The sequence below is a fragment of the Scardinius erythrophthalmus genome (genome assembly GCF_964197995.2).
Source record: "Scardinius erythrophthalmus genome assembly, chromosome: 2".
Taxonomy (NCBI): Eukaryota; Metazoa; Chordata; class Actinopteri; order Cypriniformes; family Leuciscidae; genus Scardinius; species Scardinius erythrophthalmus.
Genome location: NC_138222.1, coordinates 11,617,854 through 11,630,082, shown reverse-complemented (window position 1 = coordinate 11,630,082; position 12,229 = coordinate 11,617,854). Strand labels below are relative to the sequence as shown.

Genomic DNA, 12,229 nt, shown 5'->3' with positions numbered 1-12,229 from the left:
CATTTATATCAACCAAGATAAATGTGTTTCATATTGGTGATAAACTGAAACACAACACAGTTTGACATAAGACAGAGGATGTTCTGTAATACATCAATATTTTATTTTTGTGACACAGAAACTCCTGAACTTCAACACCTCTGCAGATTCATTCACTCATCAGTGTAACGTTCCATACGCGCAGAGGTAAGACTGGATAAAGTTAATGCAGTCATAAATAATTGTAATAAATATCAAGTAAATGTACAACACATATTTCACTGCATTCAGCTTTTTGTGCGGATGTCTTTTCATAGACTTCACCTACTCCTCTCCAAAAAGACAGCAAGAAAAATGAAGAGACTACCTTTGATAGCAGCAGTTAACCATTTCAAACTTAATATAATAATAAAAATAAAAATAATATACACGCACACCCACAAAACCCTATTATAGTGCTGAAATGCTGATATTTTCAATGAAGTACATCTATAGTAGCATCAAGTGTGTTTGTAATAATGGCTATATATTACAGAACTCATAACGCAATTAAATGGCTCACTAGAAATGTTACAACTGATTTCCAAGAAAGAATAGGAAATCCTATAAAGAACATCCAATTTATATTTCAATTTCCAAACAGTATTATCTTTAAAGACACAGAAAAGAGATTTAAAAAAAATTAAAACGGCTTTTTTAAAAAAACATTTTCTCTTTGGGAGGGGAGGGGGTAAAATATAGACCATCCAAAAAAAAAAAAAAAAAAACCCCGCCAAACTAAAGCAACTCGACTGTAAATGTTGGGTATCTTCAATAGACATTTCCATGCACTAGAGTATTGGGTGCAAAATCATCCCTCAAAAGCAATAAAACTGACTGCAACAGTGCCACTTGGTAATGTAGTTGGCAACCTAAAAGTATGTAAGGAATGAATGTCGTTTTGGCAAACAAGACCATAAACTTAGCACCACTCCAAACCAAAGAGCATGGCAGGTAGGATCTTGCATTCAGTTTACAGCAATCCGCATCGGAAACCACTTGAAAATGAAAATGGATACAATTCACTGCTCTTTATATTACTATATAGCTTGTTTCTGAACATGACTTACCTCAGATACAGACCCGAACAGCATATGCACCTTTAATAATATAGGCAGATATTTGTGTCGTAAAGCAATCTTGCCATGTATAATTCAGATTCTTAAATATGCTCGACCACATGCGTACTTTTAGTCCCTGGACAGAGCCTGTAGCATCAATATTTCCATAAAATATTTGAATCTTCGGGGGCATAAACCCTTTCAAGCCTCTAAATAGGTTAATCTCACAAAATCTGTCAAGAACATATTCTGGCATAAAGAAAATGAAGCATAATTTAAGACCATTGTTGTTGTTTTTTTGCCATTACATTCATGAGGATTGATTAATTGCAAAACCAAAGTGTCTAGTGCATTGCCTGGTCAATGCTTTCAATTTAAAATAAAACAACAACAAAAAACTAATTTGCTTATGGTAATGGGAATTGAAAAAAATAATAATAATTATATATATATATTAGATTCATGAGAATGGGGGACAATGAAAAATGAAAGGAAAAATTCTCAGGTGCATTAGGTTAATGAGAATTGGGGGTTGATGTGGAGTGGGACAAATGCAAAAAATAAATAAAACATCTTTATGCAAATTCTAATTTTGACCTGGATATGTTCTTGACCATTTTCATGAGGCGCACCCAAAATGTTGTTATCGAAAGATGCAAGTATAACTTTGATCCGCATGTTAAAGTCCTTTGCGAGGCTAAAATCAGCATCTCTCCAAATGAATGTGCGTCAACAATCACTGTCACTAACAGAGAGAAGGCAGTGGTTGAGGCACACAGGGAATGCTAAGATGACAGACTGGTTAAATGAGAGGAAGAAAGAGATTAAATGTTTAAAAAGGGAGAAAAGCAGTTGCAGTGCCACTTCCTTTAAATTTGTTGATGGACAGCATATGTACATCATTTTATAAAAGTGTGGCTTACTCTCTGCCACCACGAGCTGCTGTCAAACTCACTGCCCTCCACAAGAAAGCGCTAGTCTTTGTAAAGGCAAATTGGTCTGGGCTGTTCAAGTTCCTTCGTGACTGTTTGTTTTTCCTTTCTTGAAAAAGAACTGAGGACTGATGTAATCACTTAAGGTTGCGTGGTGACAGTCTCAGACGTGGCCGACGGGGGTTCTGAGAAATCACAGCAGGGTTGACTAGCAGGTGAAGTTTAACCGCTGAGAGGATCTTCGCGATAGTGGATGGCATAGCGCAACTTCTCCAGCATCACGTCGAGGGAAGAGTACTGGGGCAGCTTGACCATGAACATGCAGGTCTCCACACGAATGTAACGCAAATCCGGTGAGCCTACGACAGATTGAAAAGCAAACAGTTAAAAAACTTCATACATGGGGAAATACTGTGATATTAATCAGGGGGAGGACCACTGGCTTGAGCAAACACTTCCTCTGCGATCACTGCAAATCCTTCAAAAACTGTTGCTCAAAAGTAAGTTTTGTGCAGGGTTTGAAGCATTTCATATTCATATTTGACCATTTCTTTATTTAAATAGTCGAGACCAATAGCGTTTTAAAGGAAGATGTTGTTTTAGAGCAGCTTCTTTATTGCCAGTTTGTCATTTCAAAGCCGTTTTCAAAAATTATACTTTTTGCAATGGTTGATACACTTTTTAGTTATACAAATAGTCAACCATCTACATAACTTTTTTATTTTTTTATTTTAAAACAGTAAACAATGTTTTGTTTTAAGTGAACCTCTTTAACACTTTAAGTGCCCCTATTATGCTACTTTAACCCATTTGTGCCTAAATTTTTCTGAATGGTTTCATGCATATAATCCTGTTAATAGTGTCCTATGTGAACATGTTCTGCATTTATTTTCCCCAGGTTTTTTTTTTCTTTCTTGAAAATCATATTTGAATGTGCGGCAACTATAGTTGCCGGTGGGCAAATATGTTGTATGCACCCCTTCAATGTAAAATATGAATAGGAGGAGAACATTTGGCATTTATCTCAAAATAACTGCTTTCAACAGATCAATCTTTATTCATAAACAAATTTATTATGTATAAAAGTCGAAGAACATTTGATGCAGACCCAAAAAAAACTGCATCTAGCGTATATCTCTTGAATATGAAAACACAACAAACAAAAAATCCATTTGCCTTAACCATTGTGCTCTGTTCGGGGTCTTTTTGACCAACATTTCTGACTTTCATTCATGGGGATAACATGGATAATTTGACATGGTTAAGTGTTTTTAAAAGATTTTTGCCCATCTTTTGGAAAATGCTGTTCTAAAAGTAACAATTTATCACTTTAACCAGTAGATGGCTGCAGAGCACCACTATTTGCTATTTGCTTTTTGACTAACTGAAAGACCTCTTTTCACAAGTTTTTCCAGTTGTACTCATATATCTATAATGAAATCACAATTATAATAATAAAAGTTACTTTTTGTCAAAGTTTAGGCACTTTTTGTGCTGAAAAAAAAAATGTTATATTATAATTAGAATCAAATGAATTTGATCAATGGACAAAATTCATCCTCAAAATCAGAATCAACACAGAACACACAGACAGAAATGAAGTGGCACACTTTAAATTTGTAGAATTATATGAAAAACAGATGTTTGAAATAAATTATAAACTCTAAAAACTCCAACTTTTCTCTTTGTAACATCCTGTTCAGGTTTGATTCTAATCATAATGGAACATTATAGAAAAACAGATTTTTTTCAGTACAAAAACTGCCAAACTTTGACAAAAAGTAACTTTTATTGTTATAATTGTGATTTCATTATATGTAGATATGAATCTAACTGGAAAAACTTGTGAAAAGATGTCTTTTAGTTTGAAACTTTTAGTACTTTTAGAGCTCTGCAGCCATCTACTGGTTAAAGTGATTATTATTTTTTTTTTTTTTACTTTTAAAACTGCATTTTCCAAGATTTGGCCAAAAATCTTACACTAAACCATGTCAAATTATCCATGTTATCCCCATGAATGAAAGTTAGAAATGTGGGTATTTTATAAGGAAAATTTTTATTATTATTTTTTTTTCTTTTTGGAGAATTTTTCTTTTCTTTTTTTTTGAACATTTTGTGGAGTAAAAATGTCCAAACGAAGAGTAAAAACTTTAATAAACTGAGTAAAATTCCATTTGTTTAAAATACATATATTGTTACAAAATAACATTTTGTTGCCTGGGGTCTCTCAGACCCCAAACAGCCTGACTGTAAACCTCAAACGAACAGGGCACAAGGGTTAAAGTTGTGGAACATAGTGCAGAACAAAGTGCAGCCATAACAGGGCATGGTGTATCAAAAAGGTAAATGAAAATAAATAAATACAAATAAATAGAATGAAGAAAAATATGTATATAGAGAGATGTCATTTAAAGGGTTAAATTATGTTTATGCACTAAACAAGACCAATGAACTTGATTTATTAACCTATTAACACAGTATACCCCATTTTCCCATGATATACAAGGCATTTGTTTTGACTAAGTATACAAAAAACTATATATCTCTTGTAAGATTTGTTTTGTTTGGCTGATTCTAGAGACCTTCATGATTATGTAGATATATATATGTCAACAAAAAATACTTATTAGTAACATGAAAATGACCTTTCTTTGGGAGCGTTTGCCTTCGCCCTGCTTCCTGGAAATAGGGGTAGGAAGTTGACAGCCTCATGTGACAGGGAGGAAGTGAATACCTTTTTTTTATCTTGAAATCCTTTATTTGGTTGTTTGCTTGCATGCCATTGAGAAATAAAACATGGACAACCTCTAGAAAAATATTTACAAAAGGAAAATGACAGCTATGTACTGCGGCAACTATAGTTGCCGGTGGGCTTAAATGGGTTAATGGTTCAAATTTGTTTTTGAGGTCTCCTACCATAGGTTTACAAGCATCCAAGGTCAAAAACACTTTAATTTTCTCATAATATACATTGAACATCACCTCATTTCTCAGAGTCTGAAAACAGTTAATTCGAAGATTCAGTCTCTCTAAACCCATCCTTACCACTAGGGTGGGAATCGAGAACCTGTTCCAATTTGATGTCACGCACATTTCGATTCCTCTGCGCATTTTAATACGACTTTAAACCATTCAAGCGCAAGAAGACCCGCACAGTTTTCTGTGCTGTGCACACATCCAAAGTGCGAGCACAGAAAGTGATTTTAATGTAATTTTAAGCCATTCAATTGCAAGATGACTCACACGCTGCTTTCTGTGCTGTGCACACATCCAAAACGTGCGCACAGAAAGCCGCCTCTCATACTGTATACTGCACGATACTGAACCGAGTTCTCTTCCGCATTCTCTTTTGCACGTGAACTGATAAATACACAGAAAAATAAGTCAAAATGTCCTCGTAAACACAGTCGGTTATGTCTTTAGTGAACGTAAACAGTTGACAAAGAAAACACATGTGTAACAGTATATTGGATCCGTGCAGATCTTAAAGTGACAGCAGTCTAATATTCCTGTTGCCGTCTCTATAATAAAAGACAGAGAAAATTCACTCGCTGTTCTTGACTGAATAACTTTAACTATATTTGTAATGTATATTTTATTCATAAAGTGCAGTGTTATTTCTTTACCTGAATACCTGAAAATCTAATAACACCGTTTATTTCAATTGTATCTTTGTTCAGTTGTATTTACAAGTGCGATTGCTTTATTTCTTTTTTTAATTAATGTTTTCTTGTCTGTAATAATGCTTTACAATTTATATTAGTTAGGCTAGTTGTTTTTGCCAAGGCATTTTTAAACCATAGACAAAAGTTCCTTGTGTAAGTCTTTGACTTACAATAAACGTGAATGATATCTACGTTTTTTAAACCTAATTTTGGAATCGAAGCAGATTCGGAGTCGTTAAAATTCAAACGATACCCTACTTACCACCAGCCTACCCTGTCGGCCCAGTTTGTTCTGATTGGTCTAAGACTAAAAGTGCGTGTTAGAAACTAAACGACTTGTAGCAAATCTGAATTTCAGCTCCAGAGGCTTCCTCAGTGCTTGATACAGTGATATGAACAATGGCGTTGTTTTTTTCTGTATTAATTCCAGCACGAGTCCTCATCCTTTTTAAGTGCATGCACATGACATGTCCACAACACGAACCAAACTCTTCCAGGCCCCAGCTACAACAACAGTGTTTGAAAGCAGGTCAAAGTAGACGTTGTTTGCGGGCAATCAGTGAAGACCATAGGTGGGCATTATGCAAATTTGTTACATTTGTAGGTACGTAGGTATGTAACAGGAAGTGAAACTGGAATTGCTGACGACTTATTTTGGCAGGTGAGAATCAATTCTTTCTTTTAGGAGACTTTCTTTTAAATTTCTTTGTCCTGCACTTCGATCTTTAAAACTTAGCAGACTTTTTACATTCACAGACAGCTATATTACACACTGCATGAAAGGTAATATTTTAAAAAGCATAATAGGGGCATTTAAAAACTGCAAGTAGATTGAACACTCCTAGAGTGCTCTTATTTATTTTTTTGCTTTTTGGGAGTAAAACCACATATCTGAAGCTTGGCTACACCCGATACCCATTTAAATCAACAATCGTTATTAATGTTGATTAATAGAATGCATACATTTTTTAACAAAAAACACGTCTGGACAGCTTACAAGAATATGACGTGCCTATTCAAAAGACTAAAGTTGAGAACAATTTATGAATTAGAATAGCATTTTTACGTATTACAAATCAATATTTCAGCTTGGTTATCTTAGCAGTATGAAAAACTAAATGATTATTTAAACTGAATAAATTATATAAAAAAATAGAGCAAATAGCATTCCCCATTAATGAAGTGCACTCACACTGAAGCTGAATAAACTGCAAATAAACCTCTTACTTGCATCGAATCTGCACTTTGTTGTTCATGATGACCGAATTGGAGAGAGTGCAACATTCATGCTTTACTGGTGACTAATGTAAATGCCTCTGATTGACCATTGCATTCATATGCTCAACAGAAAAGTGTGATTGGTTTTAATGCTTGATACTCTAAAATCTTAGATCGGTGAATTCAGGGTGATTGGGACACTTTTTGCCATTGAGATGACTTGGAAAAAGTGTCCGAATCAACCTGAATTCACCCTAATGATACAATCTTTTCATTCATTTTCACATTTTAATTTAATCCCAACAGTCATCGTTTTCGTTTAATTGTGTTTTTCACAATTTTGTTTAATCTCGTTTATTTTTTTGCACCCGTATCTTGAATTTGGGGGGCATTTTGAAGGCAAGCAATTTCTGACCCTGATCTGCACTGATCTCATACATGTCTTTGAACAATTAAACTCAGGGATTAAAGTTGTATGAGGCATTTCTTGCCCCCGTATCTTGGAATTTGGAGGAAACTTTTGTTCATTATGATACCATTTGTGCCCCAAGCCTTTGTTTATTTCTCACACATGACCTCTCTGCAATCCAATTGATGGACATCCGTCACAGCGATGGAAAACTTTAATCCCTTTTTGGGACACTTACCCACAGCCCCATCTGGAGGGGCGATCTTCATGGGATAGGGGGGCACGTGAGCGGTGTCCGGACCGCCATCTTTACAGGGGCAGGTGAAGGGTATACGCTCCTGATTGCAAGCAAACTTGATGAACTTGCTGAGCTCCTCCTGCGTGAACATCTCGAGTGCGGACCAGAAGAACTCAATGTGCTGGTCAGTCTCCATCAGTCCTACCTGGTACATAGTGTGAGCCTAGATGAACGTGATGAGGAGAATGGGTTTGGTGAGTAAAGTAATCACAGGTGTTTGTATAAATTACACACAGTTGTTTGTAGTATACAAACTGGAATTTTGCAGTTAAATATTTCTGTTTAATGAGTGTAAGTGATCATCCCAAGTGATTTTCTATATAGCTGGGTTAGTTTGGTCTCTCCACTCTCTCTCTTCTAACACAATTTATGCACAAATCAATATTTCACGTCTAATGTTTATTTGGTGAGCCACCATGTAATTTGTGGGATAATGTAGCGTCAACTGGTTGCAAAATAAACCCCTTCAGGGTGACACAATGCTGTAAAGGCTTTTTTACGTTTTTTATTTTAAGTGTGACTGTCATTTGATCGAATGTTGAACTAGTTTGCAATGTTTAAACAGTTTAAAAGGTATGTTAAGGGTGTGAGATGAATATGCAATGTAGTTCAAAAGAGGTAGCCAAGCAACACATGCAGCAACAAACAATCAGAAACGGCAGTTGTGCAGTAACACTAATGTAATGCAGTCACGGGTGAATATTTGTTGAGTAATTTATAACGGCTTTGAACGCGGCTCAACCAATCAAAATCAAGGACCGGAACTATCCGTTTTATAATACTCTTTTCCATTTTCTATTGACATTTCAATAGAAATGCCATTTCCATTAAAACTCGTATCAAGTATTTAAATATATATTTGGAATTACATAGTTGTAATGAAGAAAAAATATTAAATAATAATAAACGTAATTTCGAATAACATACTACAGTTAAAATTATAATCAAGTCCTTTATGTCACGTCTGTTTTTGGTTTGGTTTCATGGAAATGTTTTCATATCTTAGTATACTGTATGTGTCATGTTCTAAATGGTTTATTTTCTTGTTATCAGTTCTGTCTTTTCATTGGTTTCATGTTCTTTAGATCCAACTTGCCATTGGTTGTTGTTGTCTTGTGTTTCCCATTGTCCATGTATTTAAGCCCTCATTTTCCTTGTCAAGTATTGTTGTTTGTGTATTCTGCTGTCGATGAGTCAAGTCAAGTTCACATTTATATTCATGTTTATGTTATATTCAAAGTCTTCTTTAGTTCAAGTCATCGTCTTGTTTTGTTCACTTTGGATTATGCAAATAAACTGCACATGGGTTCATCTCAACTCGCCTACAGTGGACTAATGTTACACTTTACATGTGCTTTGGAGTGTTAGTCAACACATCAAATTAAGTGTACTTCTTAAAAGCATCCCAAAAGAGTATTAAAACATTATGGTTTAAATCTACTTTTAATTTGACAATATGCACTTTTTAAAAGTCTATTCAAGTGTGTTAAGTAACAGAGTCAAGAAAGTGTAAAGTGGCCTTTTAATTTGTTAATATTATATTATCGGTGAGAACAGCTTTTTAAAAATAAAATTAAGATTTGATGTACACTACAAGTGCACATTCACTACAATTAAGCACACTTCTCAAGTCTAAGATAAAGGAGGGTTAAATAAAAGACAGATCTGAGCAAGAGTTCAGTGGTTCACCTTGAGGAACTCCAGGTTGATGTCGGGCAGGCCGCAGGTGCGCAGCTCCACCTCTGCGGGGCTCAGTAAGGTCAGCAGCTGCAGGGGTATGATGGAGCCCAGACCAGCACGCACAGCCGACATGCACTCCACATTCTGCAGCTCTCGCAGGCGCAACTCGCGCACCGCTCGCACATACACCTCTTTATTCTCCCAGCTGAACAAACACACATATTGTATATGAATGACATATTTTGCTCAATCTGTTAACTTTCCATCACATTCAAGAAGCATTTAACTTTTCTTGATTAGGCAATCCCTACAATAAAACGTCCAGTTTTTGGGTCTAATAAAATATAAATGTAAGCTTCATGAACAGTATTATAGAAATCGGTCTATGGCCGGTCACCTGACAGCGATGTCACGACCACCGTGGCACAGCTCTACCTCCTCTCCAGTCATAGTGATGTAGGTGAAAGTGCAGCAGGGGCGGCTTGGTGAATCAGGACTCTCACCCAAGTGGCTCTGCGACGATACATCAGCACATAGCACTTCCAGCTCCGCCTCATCAGCCAACTGTGAGGACGAGAGAACAAGGCAAAGGGTTCAGCGTTTAAGCGGAAGATGAACTTATTACAGAAACAATCTTTAAAAGAATAAAGTAAGGTAAAAACTAAATGTAATGTTTTCAGACAATTAACTGCATGTTAAAGTGATCGTTCACACAAAAATGAAAATGCTGCCCTCATTTACTCACCCTCATGTTGTTCCAAACCTGTATGACTTTCTTTCTTCTGCTGAACACAAAAGAAGATATTTTGAAGAAAGTCGGTAACCAAACGACTGATGGACCCCATTGACTTCCGTAGTAGGAAAAAAAAAATACTATGGAAGTCAATGGGGACCAGCAACTGTTTAATTACCAACCTTCTTTAAAATATCTTCTTTTGTGTTTAGCAGAAGAAAGGAAAGCATACAGGTTTGGAACAACATGAGGGTGAGTAAATGATGACAGCATTTTCATTTTTGGGTGAACTATCCCTTTAAGTGCAATTAAATGAAAATGTATTATAAGCCCTATCCAGGCGGTAATTGTTTCTCATAGGGACATAAGGTATTTTCAACATTTACAGGGGCTAGTCTGTGATTTTTATTGCCGCCCGAATTCAGAATGTCAGTGTTTTTCTCCCACCACCCGCGTAAAAATCCCTGACTGAATTTCCTACTGTTTTTTTGACAAACGTCTAGGTCGTGTGGTAATTTAATAGGCGTCCAAATCCACATCTCTGAGTTTACAAGTGGAGATCAATTCAAATTCAAAACAGTACAATAATTGTTGCGCTTTACTGTATTTTGCATGCATTCTAAATATATAGACTTTCATTACTAAAATGCTGCGAAGTATTTACAAGAACAATATTTCATCACCACTCCACCTCAGCGAAAGGAGAAAGAGGGAAAAGAGCAAGTAAACATTTGAAATGGGCCAATACAGCAATACAATTTTAAAATGTATTATTATATTTGTATAAAAAATACAAACTAGGCAGCTTTATCTTTACCTCATGTAAATAAGAGGCTGCATTAACTTATTTCCGCTAATTTCCATATGGTTAAAAATGACATCGATCAGTTTGAGACAAAATGTAAGACAGAAAACCATTTCAACTATAGCATGTCTATCTTCCTATATATAAACAGGTGATTTAAATAAATCACATAATAAATAGGATACTATTTTCCTATGATTTAATCAAATATGAATTTATTCGTGTTATTAGCATATGACATTTTATTTACAGCAGACAATCATGCGACCACGCATTCCCGGGTTCGTAGGATCACTAAACTCGCTCCTCCACCGTGAATAAATCGTCATCTGAATGCATGAGTTTTGCCATGCAAAATTATTTTTACAGACATCCAAGTAGGAATACAATTATCCTCTGAATAGGGCTATAGTTTACATTCATATTTAATGCAAACAGTTGAACTTTAGAGCGCTTTATGTTAATTGAATTTAAATTAAAACTAATTTTAGTCTAATTGCATATTAAATGCAATTAGCTGAAAATTAAGTGTACTTTAATTAACATACTATCTGCAAGTAGTTTTTTAAACATATACTTTTAATATTTGAAGTGCACTAAAATGCACATTCAATACAATTAAGCTCACTTATTTTTTTAAAGGGTATTGCTATGGATAAATGCAGAAACCATGATATTGGGATTGTAAAACCAATAACATAATTGTGGTCAATGTCCATGTCACATCACACTCGCTCCAGAGACGAAAAATAACGAAATCACATTTCATTTAAAGAAATTAAAGGCTATTCATTGTATAATATGAATTATAATTTACATTCTCAAACTTCTTAATGTGGCTGTACGTGAGCAGGTCCGCTTCTCGAAAGTCAGATTCTGGGTCCAGCGCCTCACCGACCAGACCCTTCCAGAAGGAGCCGAGCAGATCCAAAGGCAGAGGAACATCTGCCCGGATAGCAATACCAAGCAGTTGGCCAAAGAAATTCAGTAGCTGCTCTTCAGCATAAGTGATGGGGCACGGTGTCAGAATGTACTTTCCCTGAAACACACCCACAACAAAAGTCAAGCTGTGTTCACATGTACCACATGATGTAGCACAAAGGAAGGTCGGGAACAGATCAAACATGCAAGCAAACCTTATTGCGATTTGCTGCAGCGCTGGGGCAAGGGAGGAGCAGTGAGAGCGCTGAACTTTGCAGCTCCTTACAGACTTGCCACAAGAAATGCCTGAATGATCCACCTGAGCAAATATGACATGTACGAAGCATGTAAACTTTTGTTTTCATAAATGGAAATAAAGCTGAAATAGAATAAAATATAAATATTAGATGAAAAACTAAAACGAGTTAAGCTTGAGTTGAAGTAATCAAATTACTAAAACTAAACTGAAATGAAATAAAATAGAAATAT

The 12,229-nt window shown here is 35.6% G+C and overlaps 1 protein-coding gene across 4 annotated transcripts in view; it reads right to left on the bottom strand.

The window, feature by feature from the left end:
* Positions 1-85: 85 nt before the first annotated feature.
* hectd4 (HECT domain E3 ubiquitin protein ligase 4) overlaps positions 86-12,229 on the bottom strand; it is a 97,693-nt gene continuing 85,549 nt past the window's right edge. For all 4 annotated transcript variants that reach the window (XM_081391719.1, XM_081391720.1, XM_081391721.1 and 1 more), the window contains exons 71-76: positions 11,956-12,059; positions 11,637-11,858; positions 9,679-9,845; positions 9,291-9,486; positions 7,542-7,764; positions 86-2,370 (exon numbers count right to left, since the gene is read on the bottom strand). In XM_081391719.1, coding sequence (XP_081247845.1) covers positions 2,234-2,370; positions 7,542-7,764; positions 9,291-9,486; positions 9,679-9,845; positions 11,637-11,858; positions 11,956-12,059 — 1,049 coding nt within the window. In that variant the 3' untranslated portion in view covers positions 86-2,233. The remainder of the gene's footprint in view (positions 2,371-7,541; positions 7,765-9,290; positions 9,487-9,678; positions 9,846-11,636; positions 11,859-11,955; positions 12,060-12,229) is intronic.